Raw genomic sequence first — 17,553 nt, 5'->3', positions numbered from 1 at the left:
ATAAGGCCAGCATTATAACAAATGTGAAAAAAAGGAGTATGAATACTTTTGCAATGCACTGTATATTGCATTATATTTAAAAATCATTTCTAATATGTGCCATATCTATCAAAAACATGCTCATAGCATAAGAGGTAGGCAAGTCACTAATGCTAAAACCTGAATAAATAAATTTAACTGAAAGACAAAAAAATAGTTGCTTTCCTTTTGCTGACACAACACAGTCATAAATCGGACATTAAAACATCTAATTTTATTTCCTTCAGGAATCATTCCAATCTATCACATTACTAGATAATCAGCATTTTCAGAAAAGCACTGTAAAAAAAACCTTGACATATTCTCCTTCCATCCACTTCAGTGGTTAGATTATGCGGTCTTGACAAACAAAGTGGTTTCTGTTTTCTTTTTGTGAACTTGTCTCAGCTTTCTTCTAGTGTCGACTTAAACACCAAACTAAGGACTGCCTGCCAAGATTTCTACTAAGATGCCAGTGAAAACTCAGAATAGGCAAAAGCTTAAGATATTGCTATGGCAATAGCTGCTGATGTCTTTTCAATCAAAATCTTTCATTTCAACACACAAGAAAAGAACTAAATATACATGACATTCATGTTTCTACATTTCATGTGAATTAAAAGTTATTCGTTTTTATGCCCAGAGTCAAGCAACACCTGCTTAAGATAGCAAAACAGGTTTGGAAGGACTAAAAATTATGCAAAGTCAGTGGTGTGTTGTTGTTGTTTTTTTCTCTTTCCCCTGTAGGCGCTGCTCTTTGTTCTTCTAATTACCGCCGAAACAGCGAAAAACGATAGCAACGGTGAGAAATACTGGAAGGTAGAATTCAGAAGCAACATGATTTAAACAAGGAGCTGGAAGCTGGGTAAATACCCATCAGGAAAGATGCTCATTAAAGTTGAATGCAAGATTTTGAAATCAAACCCAAGATGAGTGTAAAACAGCAAATATGTATCTAAGCCTACTTTAAAATGAGACAACGGTTGATAACCATTGTAAGGCTTGAGCCTAAACAACCATATTGAGTTTAATGACGGAAGAAAGATCTGTGTGGCTCTTAATGGCTGTTAAAATAAAGAGATGTCGTTTCAAACCTTTCCCCTTCTTAAACCTTAATGATAAAGTATTCTGAAAAGTGAAAGGAAGTACCTTTGAGGTCCAGGTTGCGGGCTCCATTGGAGTGCTGCGTGACCGTGCGGGAGTCGATCTTGAGCGTGTGCACGTTGCTGTCATCGCGGGACACCATCACGTTGTGCCACTGGTTGTCATTGAGCGGCTTGTCGGAGTTGCCCTTCATGAGCGACGGCCCATTGCCCAAGTCAAAAACATAATGGATGTACCTGCAATACATCAGTTCTCCTGTCAATCAAACAGCCTAGTGGAATCAGGCAATCCTCTTTAGGATGACAATACTGCCTTTTTGCTTCTAAATCAATATCTGTAATAAGGCTTGAAATACTGGCACAGACAGACTTCCACCTTGTCAGCTGCTCAGTGTGCAGCAACAGTAAACAGCTTACAGTCTTCAGCGAAGTGTCCCTTAAAAGGATAGTTCACCCAAAAATGAAAATTCGGTAATAATTTACTCACCCTAGTGTCATTCCAAATCTGCAAGACCTGCATCATCTTCAGAACACAAATTAAGATATTATTTTAGCTTTCCGATCCTGCATAGATAGCAATGCAACAGACATTCAAGGCCCAGAAAGGTAGTAAGGACATTGATAAAATAGTTGCATCAGTGGTTCAACCGCAACTATGGGCTATTTTAACGATGTCCTTTCTACCTATCTGGGCCTTGAACATGTCAGTTATATTGCTGTCCATGCAGGGTCAGAAAGCTCTCATATTTCATCAAAAATATCTTAATTTGTGTTCCGAAGATGAACAAAGGTCTTATAGGTTTATAACGACATTAGTGTGAGTAATTAATGACAGAATTTAAATTTATGGGTTAACTATGCCTTTAAAATCCAATACTTCATATATTATATAGCCATTTCCTTGCACAATACTATGTTATGACCTCAAAACTCTTTCACCACAGTGCATGATTTGTAAACAAATACATTTTGACATTTGCATCATATAGTTCCATATGTATAACTTTTCCGGCACAGTAGACTTGCTCGGTAGCTCACCTGGTACAGCTTTGCACTTGTGTTTCACAGGATTTGTACCTGAGCCCTCTTAATCACAAGTCAAGATTAAAAGTCTTGAAGCAAGTTAAAATAGCACGGTTGCTTCAGCAATGTATTTGTATCTCACGATTGCTTGTGTTAGGGGTTGTCTATTGTAATTGTTAGAAAGGCCACCGATCAGCAATCTCCACGTAAAACTGATCGCGACCAAACCGTAAGTCATAGAAACTTTGAGGGATGGTAGTACTCACACCGCCTACAACTTGACAAAGGCCCACTCCAATCTACCTGACAGAGGTGCTACAGTGATCAAACGTACAAAATCACTCGTATCTCCTAAACCGTCAGTCGCAGACTCAAATTAGATGTTTGAGTATTTCATATTTTTTTGAAAAAACCTACTTTTGTGAACTAGTCCTAGGTTTTTTGCTCGATTGGAACCAAACCAATGCAGAAAGATTCTCTGGAGAGTGAATAGCAATAATTATTCAAAAAAAATATTGAAATTTTGACTCACTGTTGCAAGGGGACTCCAGAATGTTTGAAAAGGGCAGGGCCACATTTAGTAAAATGCCTAATACTGCTGAATGGAATGAGATATCTTTGCCAAACTCTTATAACACTTATGTAAGAGCTCAATCTGAGGTCACAGGAAAAAAAGTGAAGCTTGGCCACTTGGTGGCGCTATTAGAGGGAAAAACATAAAAATGGCAATAACTGCGCAACCATTTGTCCTTTCAACATGAAAATCGGTGTGCATGGCCTTGGTCCACAAGTGCGACAAGTGCTACAGCAGGGGTGTCAAACTCCAGTCCTGGAGGGCTGCAACCCTGCAGAGTTTAGATGTAACCCTTAGTAAACACACCTGATCCAACTAATCAAGTCCTTCAGGCTTAATTGAAAACTGCATAGTATGTGTGTTGGTTAACGGTTAGTTTGTGTGTTGGTTAAAGGTTAACGGAGGTCAATCAGAACGAAACTCGGTGGGCCTGTCTGACTCACGGCCTCAAAGGTCTTGAGAGAAATTTGAAAGAAAACTGCCATTGGGGGCGATATTCCATTTTTCAAAGGCGTAAACAATTATACGCCACGTGTTTTTTCACACATACGCGTGATCTTTGTATCATACGATAGAACTCCTTATTCCAGACAACTTTGCCTCTAGAACCACTGCTGTCTATCAAATTGTTTGTTAAATGATTGAGAAGATGTCTAAAACATACTTTTGTGAACCTAGTTTTTCGTTTTTCGCTCAATCTGGAAAAAAACACTGCAGTACAACTCTCTGGACTCTCTAGGTCAATAATTATCAAAAATATGTTGAAATTTACCCTTTGGGAAGCTATAATGGACTTGTTTAGAAAATGGGCCTGTCCAAATTTACCCAAAATCCTATGCAGCCCAAAGGAAAACTTGGTGAGCACATGAGATAGGTGATTCTAAACAAGCATGCAAAGTATTAAGGAGATTGGACCACAGCTGGCACTATAACAGTTAAAAAGAACACTGTATTTCTCAAAGTAAAACTGTATTTCCATAGTAAATGACCTGGATTTGCCAAGAATGCTTTTTTAATCATTGATTTAGGTTGGTACAGCCTTGCTAAGTAATATGTAATGTATTTTTCCTTATACACCTAAATACCTTATGTGCCTGAAGCCCAGCAATCGCTGCTTGCAGCTATATTACTATTTGTTATGATTACAGTAGGGTTTAGTGCAGGTAGTACTGCATTTTCAAATGCGATAGATTTACCTATTACAAACTGCCATTTTATGTTCAAACACAAACATAATAAAACTGCCAGATTCATGTTCATTTGTTTAAATCTAAGCACCTTTGGACATTTCGCTTAGAAAGTGTCGCAAAACGTGCAAGAAACATAGCAGTACCATTTTGTTAAACCGTCACCGCAGGCAAGTTTTTCCAATGAGCCTGGGTTGGATAATTTCCAGATCTTTCAAAAAAAGACTTACCGTGAGCTTCGGGTTGTTTAGCAGTGAAATATACCTTATGAGAAATCATCTGTCCTCATAGAATGGTGAATTTCAGCAATAGAGCTCAAAAGTAACTGCGGCAGTAGTTCAATCCCTCATAAGACACTGAATACACCACCTTGTAGCTTTTTCCACTTTTCAAATAGTTTTTAGCTTCCAATTGAATGTTATAATACTGTGATTCATCTCTGAGCAGTTTGTGTGGCTTTTTATTGTAGAATTGTCTGAAATGCCTAAACGTGAAAAATACACAACTAAGCCACTCCTGTGCTCTATTCAAACCGACGCCAAACAAAAAGCAGTGTCGAGATCATGGAGATATAAAGATCACTGCTGATATTTATTCAAACTACTGTATAAACATTGGAATTTGCAAATGCTGGTAGCTGCTCTCAGTTAATACATCAAGATACTGCAGAGAAAGAAAGAAAAAGAGAGAAAGAAAGTGTGCTCATTAGCGCTCTCTCATTTCACATGCTTGTGCAGACTCCGGTGAGAGGCAAGGCCACCTGCTGTCTAATTGCTTACTGAATGACTGACTTTCTGGACCACTGCGGCTGAGGAAGTTAAACATCTGAGGCACCTTCCCCTTTTTCACTATTCGTTTTTGCCCAATGGAATAAAATTCATGCAGCAAATCAGGTTGTTGTACCTGCTGTGTTTGGCATAAGCAGTACGATTGAGCTGAAAAATCTTTTACTAGGCTGGTGGGAAAAAAGATCTGATCCGAGACTGCGGATCTCCCACGTGGTGGCTTTGGCATGTGGGTTGGGAAAAGAGTGGGCTGCCAATAAATAGAATACCGTTAATCAAATAACACTTACATTACATGTGATTAAAAGCTGCTCTTTTCTCATCAAGGTCACCAGTGCTTACTTTATCTTTTCGAAATGGATTTGCACTTTTCTTGTGAGCTGATTACAGTATCTGAGGCTTAGAATAGCAATCCACGCAATCCTCCGGAATTGCTCTTGATTGACGAGCAGACACAGTCGCCTCAGAGTCATCGGGCGTACGCTCGAACGTCAAAGAATAACTCACGGTGAGCTCCTTCCCAGCAGATACAGATCAGCATTTACGCATAACCAAAAGCAGAATTTGTTTAAATTTAAATATGGCCCCTATCCTGTGATGATTCATCAAGCGATTCTCCTCCTCCTTGTACCTTTAACTAAATGCCAAGGAGACAAATGTGCGAATCTTATAATGCAACTTGACTCACCCTCCCACGGCTATGATTCACATCCAAGTAATGTCTCTTAACTAATCGCAAACTTAAACGCACTGTTTAGCGTGGCGGCTTAACTTCATCTGGATGTCTCTCATATTCTAAAGTGTGTAACTAGCTGCTTACATGTGATCCCTCGAATATCTGCTGTGTCTTCTGGGAATTTCTGTAATAATATCTGCATCTCGCTCTCCCACAGAAACAACTGAGTGTTAGTTCTGTCGGAAAATGCTTTTGAGCTCTAACTCTCTAGGGACTGATGTTTGTATGCTGAAGGATGAGATCACCAACAATCTGTGTATTGCACTGAAGATGAACTTTGAGCTGTTAGTGGATGCTTCTTAGTATCTGGATTTATAATTTCGCATGGGTGGGAGAGTATAAGGCTCGTTTTCGATCTCAAGGGCTTTTTTTCTGTCAGTGGTTTGTACAGAATCCCACCCACCCTGGTTCAAACCCATAACGGATCTAAAATTACAATGCTAATTTAGTAGCAGACCATGGAATCCCGTTTCTGCCACTGAATATTTTTTTTTTAAAAAGTAGCTGTGCCTTTTTATCTCATAATTCTGACTTTTTTCTCACAATTGTGAGTTTACATCTTGCAACTCTGACTTTTTTCCTCAGAAATGTGAGATATAAACGCACAATTGTAAACTTGCAGTTTATATCTCGCATTTCTGACTTTAGAACGAACAATTTCGAGTTATTAATGCAGAACTGTGAGATATAAACTCGCAATTCTGAAAATATATCAGTCTTTTATCCCTGGACTTTATAACTCACAATTGCAAGTTCATATTTCACCATTCTGAGAAAATAGTCAGAATTGCAAAATACAAACAGGCAATTCTGACAAAAAAAGTCAGAATTGTGAGTTTATATCTCGCAATTCTGACTTGATTCCTGTCAGTTGTGAGTTTATATCTCACTTTTCTAAGAAAAAAAGTCAGAATTGCAAGTTTGTATTACAATTCAGAGAAAATTCTTGCAAATCTGACTTTCTCACAATTGAGAGTTCATATCCTGCAATTCTGACTTTATTTCTCGCAACTGTGAATTTATATCTCACTTTTCTGAGAAAAAAAGTCAGAATTACAAGTTTGCATTCTGAGAAAAAAGTCAGAATGGTGAGACATAAACTCGCAATTGTGAGAAAAAGTCAGAATTGCAAGATCCACCATGCAATTCTGAGAAAATTCTCACAATTATGACTTTTTCACAAATGTGAGTTTATATCCCAAAATTCTGACCTTATATCTTGCAATTCTTACTTTATTTATCGCTATTGCGAGTTTATATCATGCAATATTTGAAAAAAAAAAAGTTTACATCTCAAATTAAAAAAAAAAAAAAAAAAAAGTCAATTCTGAGAAATCTGACTTTCTTGCAATTGCGAGTTTATATTTATTTTTTTCAAGAATTGCATAATATAAACTGGCAGTTAAGATTTTTTCTTGGAATAGTGAGATAAACTCACAATTGTGAGAAATAAAGTCAGAATTGCAAGATATAAAGTTAAAATTGTGGCATATAAACTCACAATTGTGAGTAATAAAGTCTTAAATGCGAAATATAAACTCACAATTGTGAGAAATAAGGTCAGAATTGTAAGAAATAAAGTCAGAATTGCAGGATATAAACTCACAGTTTTAAGTAATAAAGCATGAATTTCGAGACAAAAACTCACAATTCTGACTTTTGTCTCAGAACTGCATGATATAAACTTACAATTGCAAGAAATTCCAAATTGTAAGAATTTTCTCAGAATTACGTGTTTGTATCTTGCAATTCTGACTTTTTTTTCCTTGCAATTGCGAGTTTATATTTCATGATTTTCACTTTTTTTCTCAGAATTGCATGATATAAACGCGCAATTGCGATCAATAAATTTGGAATTGCAAGATATAAGGTCAGAATTTTGGGATATAAACTCACAATTGTGAGAAAGACAGAAATGTAAGAATTTTCTTAGAATTGCATGTTTGTATCTTGCAATTCTGACTCTCGCAACTGCGAGTTTAAATCTCACGATTTTTCCTTTTTTCTCAGGATTGCATGATATAAACTCACAATTGCAAGAAATAAAGTAAGAATCGCAAGATATAAGGTCATTAATTTTGGAATATAAAGTCAGAATTGTGAGAATTTTCTCAGGATTGCATGTTTGTATCTTGCAATTGTGAGTTTATCTCACTGTTCTGAGAAAAAAAGTCTGAATTGCAAGTTTGTATCATGTAATTCTGAGACAAAAAGTCAGAATAGCAAGATACAAACAAGCAATTTTGAGAAAATGATCAAAATTCAGACTATTTCTCACAATTGCTAGTTTATATCAAACAATTCTGAAGAAAAAAATCCAGAATTGTGAGTTTATATCTCACAATTCTGAGAAAAACATCAGAATTGCACATTTGTATCACGATTTTGAGAAAAAAGTCAGAATTGTGAGATAAAAAGTCACAATTGCCTATTTTTATTCAGTGGCGGAAACAGTCTTCCATAGCATACTGCAGTGTTTTAAAGACTGAATAATTAAGTTAACATTTTTTATTACTATTCTTAATTAAAAAAAAAAAAGCTGCATTTGTACATTTCAGATTAGTGAGTCATATTAAGTGGGTTCATTCAGTAAGGGATTCATAAGAATGATTCAATCTCAGATTCAAAACCTATTGAGTTGTCTCACTGTATACTGCCTACACAGACTTGTAAGTAAGAAGAAAGCATGCTAAAGTTTAATTATAAAAAAGTAATTTGTTTATAAAATGGACTACACTAGTTATGCTGTACATTTTCGAGCGCAGCCAATAAAGATCACACATTATGAGAAAGCACTGCCTTAGCATTATTTCACAATACACAGTATTTTTAATCACATTCAAATGAGATGGCAAGCTAACAATTTAGAGGATAATATAATTTCCTTTGCTGTAGGGCCGTAGTTCAGGAAACTTTGCTTTCTGCAAAGGTGTCTTTCTCTCTGTCTCCCAGGCCTCAGGCTTTCCATCAGGTATAGCTAAGGCTTAACTTTATATTGCACTCTAATTTCATCTCTCTCTCTTTTCTCAATCAGGCAGTTCTCAATGTTATTATCATTTCATAATACCCTGCCTATTTCTTAAATTTCTAGTTCCTTATTTGTGCAGTAATGTTAAGAAATCTTCTATTCTAATCTCTTCTTTATAGTTCCCATCTCAACTTCACACTTTAATTAAATGGCTTTTATTAATAGGATTTTTAATGCTTAATGCTGTTTTTTAGTAATATGAGTACGGCCAATAATGACGCACTCCTCTGACTAAGCCAAAAAGTCCTTTAATAATGAACAAATTTTATTCAGTGAGCTTTCACTCTGATTAGTTTGAAGCAGCTGAGGGCGGAGTCAAACGTTCTATGCAGGAGGAGGGTCTTTTTCACTCGAGAGCATTTGATTGGACAAAAAATCCGTTTTTTTTTTTTTACTCACTCACCCCTTCACAAGCTCGATCACTATGAAGTCACTGCCGTCTCCAGAGTTAAACAGCATCAGACCGTCTGGGCTGGTGGTCTTGAACTGGAAGAAGAGGTGCATGGAGGCGTAGGCCTGCAGGGTGGACAGCGCCACATAGCTGGCTCGATTTCGGAAGCTGACGGGATCCGCCACGATGCGGCGCATGCCGAAGCGGGCGTTGAGCTCGCAGTAGGAGATGTCACCGTTCTTGCACTGGTCTAGGTACGGCATGCCGTTGAAAGAGAGGCCCTGCAGGTGGCCGATGAAGTTGGAAGGCATGACTGAGATAAAGCGCCGCTCGGTCATGATGCCCGTCTCTATGTGGTGGAACTCCAGCTGCGTGTGTGCTCCGCTCATCTGGCCTGTGGCGGAACCAAACACGCTCGATTAGTCAGGTCTGGAAGCTGATGATATGAGGGAATGGCGTGCTGCCTGAGCCCATCCCAAGGCAAGTACAGCTTTTGATGTTCAATTCAGAGTTGGATGTGCGGTAACGCTGAACTTGCAATGTGCAAGATGAATCGAAACCTAAAAAACTGTACTATATATAGTCTTTCAGTTGTCACCACAAGCAAGTATGTGTACACTGAATGTGAAAATCCGTGAGAATCGTAATAACATCTAAGTTGTTACTTACTGAAAATCTTGAGTCATTATAGAAATATTGATTTCTGAATTATTAGCAAACTGTTCTTTTGAGTCAAATGTTTTGTTTCACAAAAACAGTCTGAAAGGATTGATTCAAAAATCTTTTTAGGCCAATTAGATTTCATAGTTTTACAAGTAACGGAGCTGACCTGCAATCAACAAAATGTCTGAAATGTCTCTTTTTATCCAGTCACTTTATGGATCAAAACCTGGTAAAGATACAGTAAGTGTGTTTACATGCACTTTAAAAGTCCAATTTCATTCAGACTGAAACAAGATCTTTTACAATGTCTTGTAAAGTGCATTGTATTATATGTACTACTTACTTAAATTGGGGTTGGTATGATTTTTTTTATATATATATATATTTATGAAAGAAGTCCCTTACCAAAGTAAACAGTAAAATTGTGATCATTATAATTAAAATTAATTATTAAAATTGTTAAAAATATCAGTATATTGTTCAGTATATTTTAAGTATATTTTAAATGTAATTTATTGTTGTGCTGTAGCCATACTTCAGTCTTCAGTGTCACATGAACCTTTAAAAATCATTCTGATAAGCTGGTTTGATGCTTAAGAAAATGTCTTCTTTTAAATGTATTTCATTAATTAAAAAGTTCAAAATAACAGCTTTTATTAGAAATGTTTTTTTATGTTTTGTGTGTATAAGTCTTTACTGTGACTTTTAATCAATTGAATGTGCCCTACAGTTATTAATTTTTTTTTTTTTTTTTTTTTTTTTTTCATTCTGTGATGAATAGAAGGTTTTGAAGAACAGTATTTTATTTGAAATAATAATCTTTTGGAACATTAGAAATTTAATTACTCTTACTATTGATTAATAACATTTTATATATATATATATATATATATATCTTTATTTTTTTTCATTGATTTTTAAAAAAATATTTAAAAAATATAACATTTTCAGGATTTATTATAAGATAGAAGGTTTAGAAGAACAGTTTTTTTATTTGAAATATGAATCTTTTGTGATACTTGAAATGTCTTTACTCTCACTATTAATGTATGAAGAGTAATTTCTTTTTCAAGATTCTTTGATGAATAGAAAGTTCAAAATAACCGTTTTTATTTGAAATAATAATTTTCAAAAAATCATTAGAAATGTCTTTACTGTCACTATTGATGATAATAAAAATATTAATTTATTATTCTTTCATTTTCTTTAATAGATTTTTTTTATTTTATATTTTAAAAAAAATCTAACCTTTTTCAGGATTCTTTGATGAATAGAATGTTTAGAAGAACAGTTTCAGCTTTTTTATTTGAAATATCAATCTTCTGTCATATTAGAAATGTCTTTAATCTCACTGTTTATTAACATATGAAGAAAAGTAATTTCTTCAAAAACAATCTTATTTACAGACCCCAGGCTTTTAAAAAATAGATTATATTTGGACATACATATTAAAACTGTATCGCCTATGCAAATGCACACTAAAGCTCAACTGTAACTGTAATACTTGTCTGTGTGTCCATATACAGTACGTATACAGTGTGTGAGGTCTTCCTCTCACCCTCCACGGTCACATTGTCAACAGAGAGCTGCAGGCTCTTCCCACGGCGCACCACCTTCACAGAGTGCCACTCATTGTCATTCAGCTTATGCCCTGCGAATAGAGTCTCCGGTCCTTTACCTGCAGAGAGAGAGGGCCAAAGTCACACACCGCTGCAAGCCTCGTGTCTTATCAATACAGCACAGTCTACCTCACAGGCCTGCTGGTGCTCTCACCTCACATACACATACAAATACAGACACATACTCACAGTGAACTGACAAGACATATCTACAAACTCAAACGTTTCTAGAGTGCACACACGCATACCGACACTCACGAACATACCTACACATTCAAACGCGCACATTTACATTTCACACAACCAGGCGCCCACACAAAAAACACATACTGACACGCTCCTTAAGGAGAACTGTGACACGTACATATGCTGTTCTGCTAACTGTTTCTGTTAGCCTCTATGGGGTATATATAGTGTAGTCTTTCAGACATATGGACCAGCACTGATATTCTACCTTCAGAAAAATAAGGTTCTTTAAAAGTTTTTTACACATAGTAACAGTTATATTAGGCCACATGGCACCAGAATATCATTGTCAATCCTGTATTTGAGTCCTTAAAGGAGAAGTCCACTTCCAAAACAAAGATTCACAGATAATATACTCAGCCCCTTGTCATCCATGTTCACGTCTTTCTTTCTTCAGTCGTAAAGAAATTATGTTTTTTGAGGAAAACATTTCAGCATTTTTCTTCATATAATGGACTGATATGGTGCCCCGGTTTTGAACTTCCAAAATGTTTAAATGCGGCTTCAAACGATCCCACATGCGGTTATAAACAATCCCAGCCAAGGAAGAAGGGTCTTATCTAGTGAAACGATCGGTTATTAAAAAAAAAATTATACAATTTATATACTTTTTAATGTCAAATGCTTGTCTTGTTAGGGTATGTCGAAAAACTCCCATCTCATGTTCTCCCTCAACGTCAAAATCGTCCTATATTGCTGCTTTACCTTTTTTTTGTTGAGGGTGTTTAATCTTCTTTGCATGTTCACTTTGCAAAGACTGGGTCGGTACTTCTGCAGCGATGTAGGATGATTTTGAAATGATTTTTGAAGTTGAGGGAGAAAATACGATTGGAGTTTTTAGACATACCCTAACTGTCTTGAGGCAGAATACACAGAGTTCAGGGAGAGCAAGACAAGACAAGGGTTTGAGATTAAAAAGTATTTAAATTGTATTGTATTAATCGTTTCGCTAGATAAGACCCTTCTTCCTCAGCTGGGATCATTTACAACCACATTTGGGATTGTTTGAAGCCACATTTAAACTGCATTTTGAAAGTTCAAAATCGGGGCACCATATCAGTCCATTATATGGAGAAAAATCCTGAAAAGTTTAACTCAAAAAACATAATTTCTTTACGGCTGAAGAAAAAAAGACATAAACATCTTGGATGACGGGGGTGAGTACATTATCTGTCAAATTTTGTTCTGGAAGTGGACTTCTCCTTTAAGGAAACTGTGTACTGTGTACACTTTTTTAAGATTCTTTGATGAACAAAGTTTAAAATAACAGCATTTATTTGAATTATTTGAATTTTACTTTTTTTCTTTACTGATTTATTTAATGCATCCTTGTTGAATAAAAGAGAAATAAATTTTACTGACTCCACACATTTGAACTTTATTGTATATGTATATACTGTTCCCTTCTGGTGGAGTGACTCAATCCGAGCAGATGAGCCTTGGCCATCTTCAAGAAATGGCTAAAGACGCATCTATTCTATCTACACTTGACCCTCTAACACTGGCACTTTGCTATTCTGTCTACTTGTTTTCTTTTTATTTATTAAAAAAATGACCTTCCAACACTAGCGTTCTTTATTCTTTTCTACTCTATTTTCTTGTTTTCTTTTTATTTATTATAAAAAAAATGTACCCTCTAATACCAGAACACTAAAATACGTGGACTGTGTTGGACTAAGTAGGACACACATAATATTGCTCTTTTGATGGTTTGATTTCTTCTATTGTCTTCATTTAGGTTACTTTTGATGTATCTGCTAAATGACTAAATGGAAATAATGTGTGTGTATATAGTCATGTGAAAAAACTTAGGACACCCTATTGAATTCCAAGGTTTTCTGTATCAGGAAATAATAAAAACCCACCATCAGTCTGGGAAGGGTAATACAACCATTTCCAAAGAATTTGAAGTCCATCATTCCACAGTGAGGAAGTTTTTTCACAAGTGGAAGACATTCAAAACAGACACCAATCCTCCCAGGAGTGGACGTCTCAGCAAATGCACTCCAAGATCAGACCGCGTAACGCTCAGAGAAATGGCAGACGACCCAAGAATTTCTCGCAGACTCTACAGGCCTCGGTTAGCTTGTTAAATTATAAAGTTCATGACAGTACGATTAGAAAAATATAGGACAAGTATGGCATGTTTGGAAGGCTTGCTAGAAGAAAGCCTCTTCTATCTAAAATAAAACATGGCAGCACAGTTTAGGCTTACACAGTTGCATCTAAACAAACCATTAGACTTCCAGATCAATGTCCTTTGAACAGACAAGACTAAAGTGGGGATGAAAACCTAAAGAGCATATCAGCACAGACACCTTATACCAAAAGTCACACATGCTGGAAAGTTGGGCTAAAACTGGGTCATGCAACAGGACAGTGATTCCAAGCACACCAGCAAATCTACAACAGAATGGCTGAAAAGTAAAAGACTCAAGGTGTTGCAACAGTCCAGACTGAAATGCTGTGCTGAAAGCTGTGCATAAACAAATGGCCACAAACCTCAATAAACTGGAGCAACGCTGTAAAGAAAAGTGGGCCAAAATTCCTTTAGAATGATGAGAGACTGATAAAATAACACAGAAAATTATTACTTCAAGTTATTGCTTCTAAAAGTGGATTTACAGGCCAATTGAATCATAGGGTGTCCTAACTTTGTAACACACGTCTTTTCAAATTCTGCTTTATTTTTGTTAAAGAGCAGGTCATATGGGTTTTCGGAAAATATCTTTTTCGCAGTTTGTAACAGCTGTCCTTTAATGCCTTATTTTCGAATCTTCTGCCTGTTACCGATCTACGTCACTGGATAACACATTAGCATAATCCCACCTGCCCGCGAAATGCAAACAGTCGGACCTGCCCACAAACACTTCCGCTAGTTACTGTATTTACATCATATCAAGAAGACGCTGTGTTATGCACTGTGACAGCAAATTTGTTTTCTTTGCCGAAAGATGACGATGTGAAGAACCAGTAGTTAAAAATAATTTCTTCCACGATACCAGCAATACAATTCGTCATTTTACTGAGGACTGCTTATCTAATCTTGGCTTTTATCGCCTTTATTTGGACTAATAAGCGTCTCCGAACCACAAGCTGTAAATACGATTGATACGTTATGTGTACATTTTTAAGTGAGTGTTCAAAATATCTATTTTTGTGCTAACATGCGATGTATACATATTGCAGCTTTAGGTTTCCAGGTAAACCACGATATCACTGTCTTACCTGTGTCAGTGTAGACTGTCAATATTCTAATTACTTTGTTTAATAACAAAGAATGTAACTTTTTTTCATATTTTGGTTTACAAACGGTTTAGTTTCATCAGTCACGTTAGCACTCGGCTAACGTATCCACTATTATTGTTTTGTGAAGTGTTCACAATTTAGCAGCTAAAATTCAGCTGTTGGTACGATTTGCTTCCATAAGTGTTAAACAAAATATTTTTATGTCATTACAATGGATTGGTGCACTATATTATTGTTTTATGTAAAAAAGGTGCAGGGCTGCCAGGTTTTCCCACCCAATTGCTTCTCAAAAACAGCCCTTTTTGTCAGGGTTCCCCTGGTAAATTCACATTCCAAAAGGGACTAAATATGATGTTATTGGGGTCGCTTAAACCCGCAGACTTGACAACACAAATAATAGCACTTGTTAACTTGCTCAAGTACTCCTCTCTGTGCCAATCACAACAGGCTTGGCCAGCTGACCAATCAGAGCAGAGTAGGCATAGGGAAGGGAGGGGTTTACATGCTCAAAATTTCTAAATCATTAAGAAATGACTATACGTATAAATGTATATTCTGAGAAAATCGCAATGTTTTCTGATCTTAGATGCATTTTAACCTGATGTAGTGGACTACCAACACAATATTAGGACACTTTAAAAAAACATATGACCTGCTCTTTAAATAAATAATGACACAGTATGATATGTCATGCGATGTTGCTTATCTGAGGTTCATCTGATTTTCCAAATTTTAAGAGCTGCCAAGGAAAATCTATTTTTTTATTATGTCCTGATACAGAAAATCATGGAATTTAACACTGTTTCTAATTTTTTCACATGACTGTATATACAGTATATATGAAGAGTTTATTTGCAAAAACAGATCTAATCTTTGACAATTTAGACGCCTGACAAACGTTGTTGCTGTTATCATATATACACTACCGTTCAAAAGTTTGGGGTCAGTAAGACTTGTAATAGTCTTTAAAGAAGTCTCTTATGCTCATCAAGGCTGCATTTATTTGATTAAAAATATATAAAAAAAAACAAAAAAAAAAAAACAGTAATATTGCAAAATGTTTTTACAATATAAAATAATGTTTTTTATTTTAACATACTTTAAAATAGAATTTATTCCTGTGATGAAAAGCTGAATTTTTATCAGCTGTTACTCCAGTCTTAAGTGTCACATGATCCTTCAGAAATCATTCTAATATGCAGATTTATTATTAGAATGATCAATGTTGAATAATATCAACAGTTGTGCTGCCAAATATTTTTTGGAACCTGTGATTTTTTTTTTTTTTTCAGGATTTTTCATGAATAATTTAAAAAGTACTTTTATTCAAAATATAACTATTTTATAACAATGTAAATTATTTATTATTAACTTTTAATAAACTTTTAATTATTAACTTAATACATCCTTGGTGAATAAAAGTATTAATTTCTTAAAAAAAAAAAGAAGAAAAAAAAAAAAGAAACAATAAAAATGTACTGACCCCAAACTTTTGAACAGTAGTGTATATATATATATATATATATATATATATATATATATACCTATGGTTGTGACCATAGACTGTATGGTTGTGATTATATGCAGTTTTCCCTCACCATTGTAACATGCTGCTTTTGCAAGGTTCTGTGAAAAAGTTTCAGCTTTTTTCTCTTTAACACCCTGAAGAAGTGCCACTGAAACTGCACTTTTAACCTTCAATCCGTCGAGCACCAATGAAGTCCACTATATGGAGAAAAATCCTGGAATGTTTACTTCAAAAAAACTTAATTTCTTTGCGACTGAAGAAAGAAAAGACATGAACATCTTGGATGACATTAGAGTGAGTAAATTATTTTGACGTAACAACGTGGCTATATAGTTGTTTATTTACTTTTTAAAAATCAGTCTTCCCATTAACGCCATTATATTGTTTATTCAGACTGATTCGCAAACGCAGAATGCAGGCTAACAAGAGGGATCAGAGATTTATCTCATGAACCAATCAACAGCCAAACATGACCATTCATATCCAATCATATCATCTCCCATGTCTTTTTTTCCCTATTCATTCTCAATTACCCCCCACTAAACTCACAGCATGCTTTAGGGGATCTGTTAAAATTAGGGCTTAGTGGAGGCCAGAGAGATGTGGACTCCCTCTGTAAGTTTACCTGCTGGAGTCGCTTTAGAAAAACTAGTGATTTATACATTTTTTAATGTTATAATTTGTAATACTGTTATATTCTTGCCTCCTCGGAGGAAACGCCTATGATACGCGTGCGTATTTGAATGCAAAGGTGCAACAAAAACATAAAATGAAAGTAAAATGATAAATTGGTCACATCAGAACTGTTACCACATCATGGATGTTATGCCTGGAACAATGTATTGACCACTCAAAAGACCTCCACTATACAGCCATTATGTATAATCTAATTATGAATAATCTTGGTCAGTCTTTTAACCCTTTGAGCGGTACGGTCCCACATATGGGATTTAGAACGTTTGGTGACGTCACGCAACTGCCAAATTCAAACTGTATAATCACAATTGAGCAGTGTTTTCAACGACTTAACGTTTACTTTAGGTTTCAGGAATTTAAATACACATAAGTACTAGTAAAACAATACATTTATAGTTTGTAAAATAGACACGGATGTCTATGGAAGCAGCAATTACAATCCATTCAAGTATAATTTGCCGACGTGTTTGATTTATATCAGATACACATAATGTAAGTAATGATATAATAAACTCCATTCCTTTCACAGTTCACCAGCTACTTACTTGCATGTATTTCGGGAGAAACCGGTGAATTTACGTGCTGTAAATCCGGCTGACAGGACTCTCTGAAAGACAGCGCGAACAAACATGGCGGCGCCCATCTCACGATATAGATCACGATCCAGATTATTTATAAAGGTTTTAAAACGGCAAAATACACTCACT

The 17,553-nt window shown here is 35.7% G+C and overlaps 1 protein-coding gene across 14 annotated transcripts in view; it reads right to left on the bottom strand.

Annotated features, from left to right (window-relative positions):
• Positions 1-17,553, bottom strand: part of nrxn2a (neurexin 2a) — a 497,417-nt gene that overhangs the window by 281,545 nt on the left and 198,319 nt on the right. For all 14 annotated transcript variants that reach the window (XM_051093387.1, XM_051093386.1, XM_051093393.1 and 11 more), the window contains 3 exons: positions 11,067-11,186; positions 8,858-9,239; positions 1,168-1,358 (listed from right to left, as the gene is read on the bottom strand). In XM_051093387.1, the coding sequence (XP_050949344.1) occupies positions 1,168-1,358; positions 8,858-9,239; positions 11,067-11,186 (693 nt within the window). The remainder of the gene's footprint in view (positions 1-1,167; positions 1,359-8,857; positions 9,240-11,066; positions 11,187-17,553) is intronic.

This window comes from Labeo rohita, chromosome 21 (genome assembly GCF_022985175.1).
Source record: "Labeo rohita strain BAU-BD-2019 chromosome 21, IGBB_LRoh.1.0, whole genome shotgun sequence".
Classification (NCBI taxonomy): Eukaryota; Metazoa; Chordata; class Actinopteri; order Cypriniformes; family Cyprinidae; genus Labeo; species Labeo rohita.
This window is presented reverse-complemented; position numbering and strand designations above follow the sequence as displayed.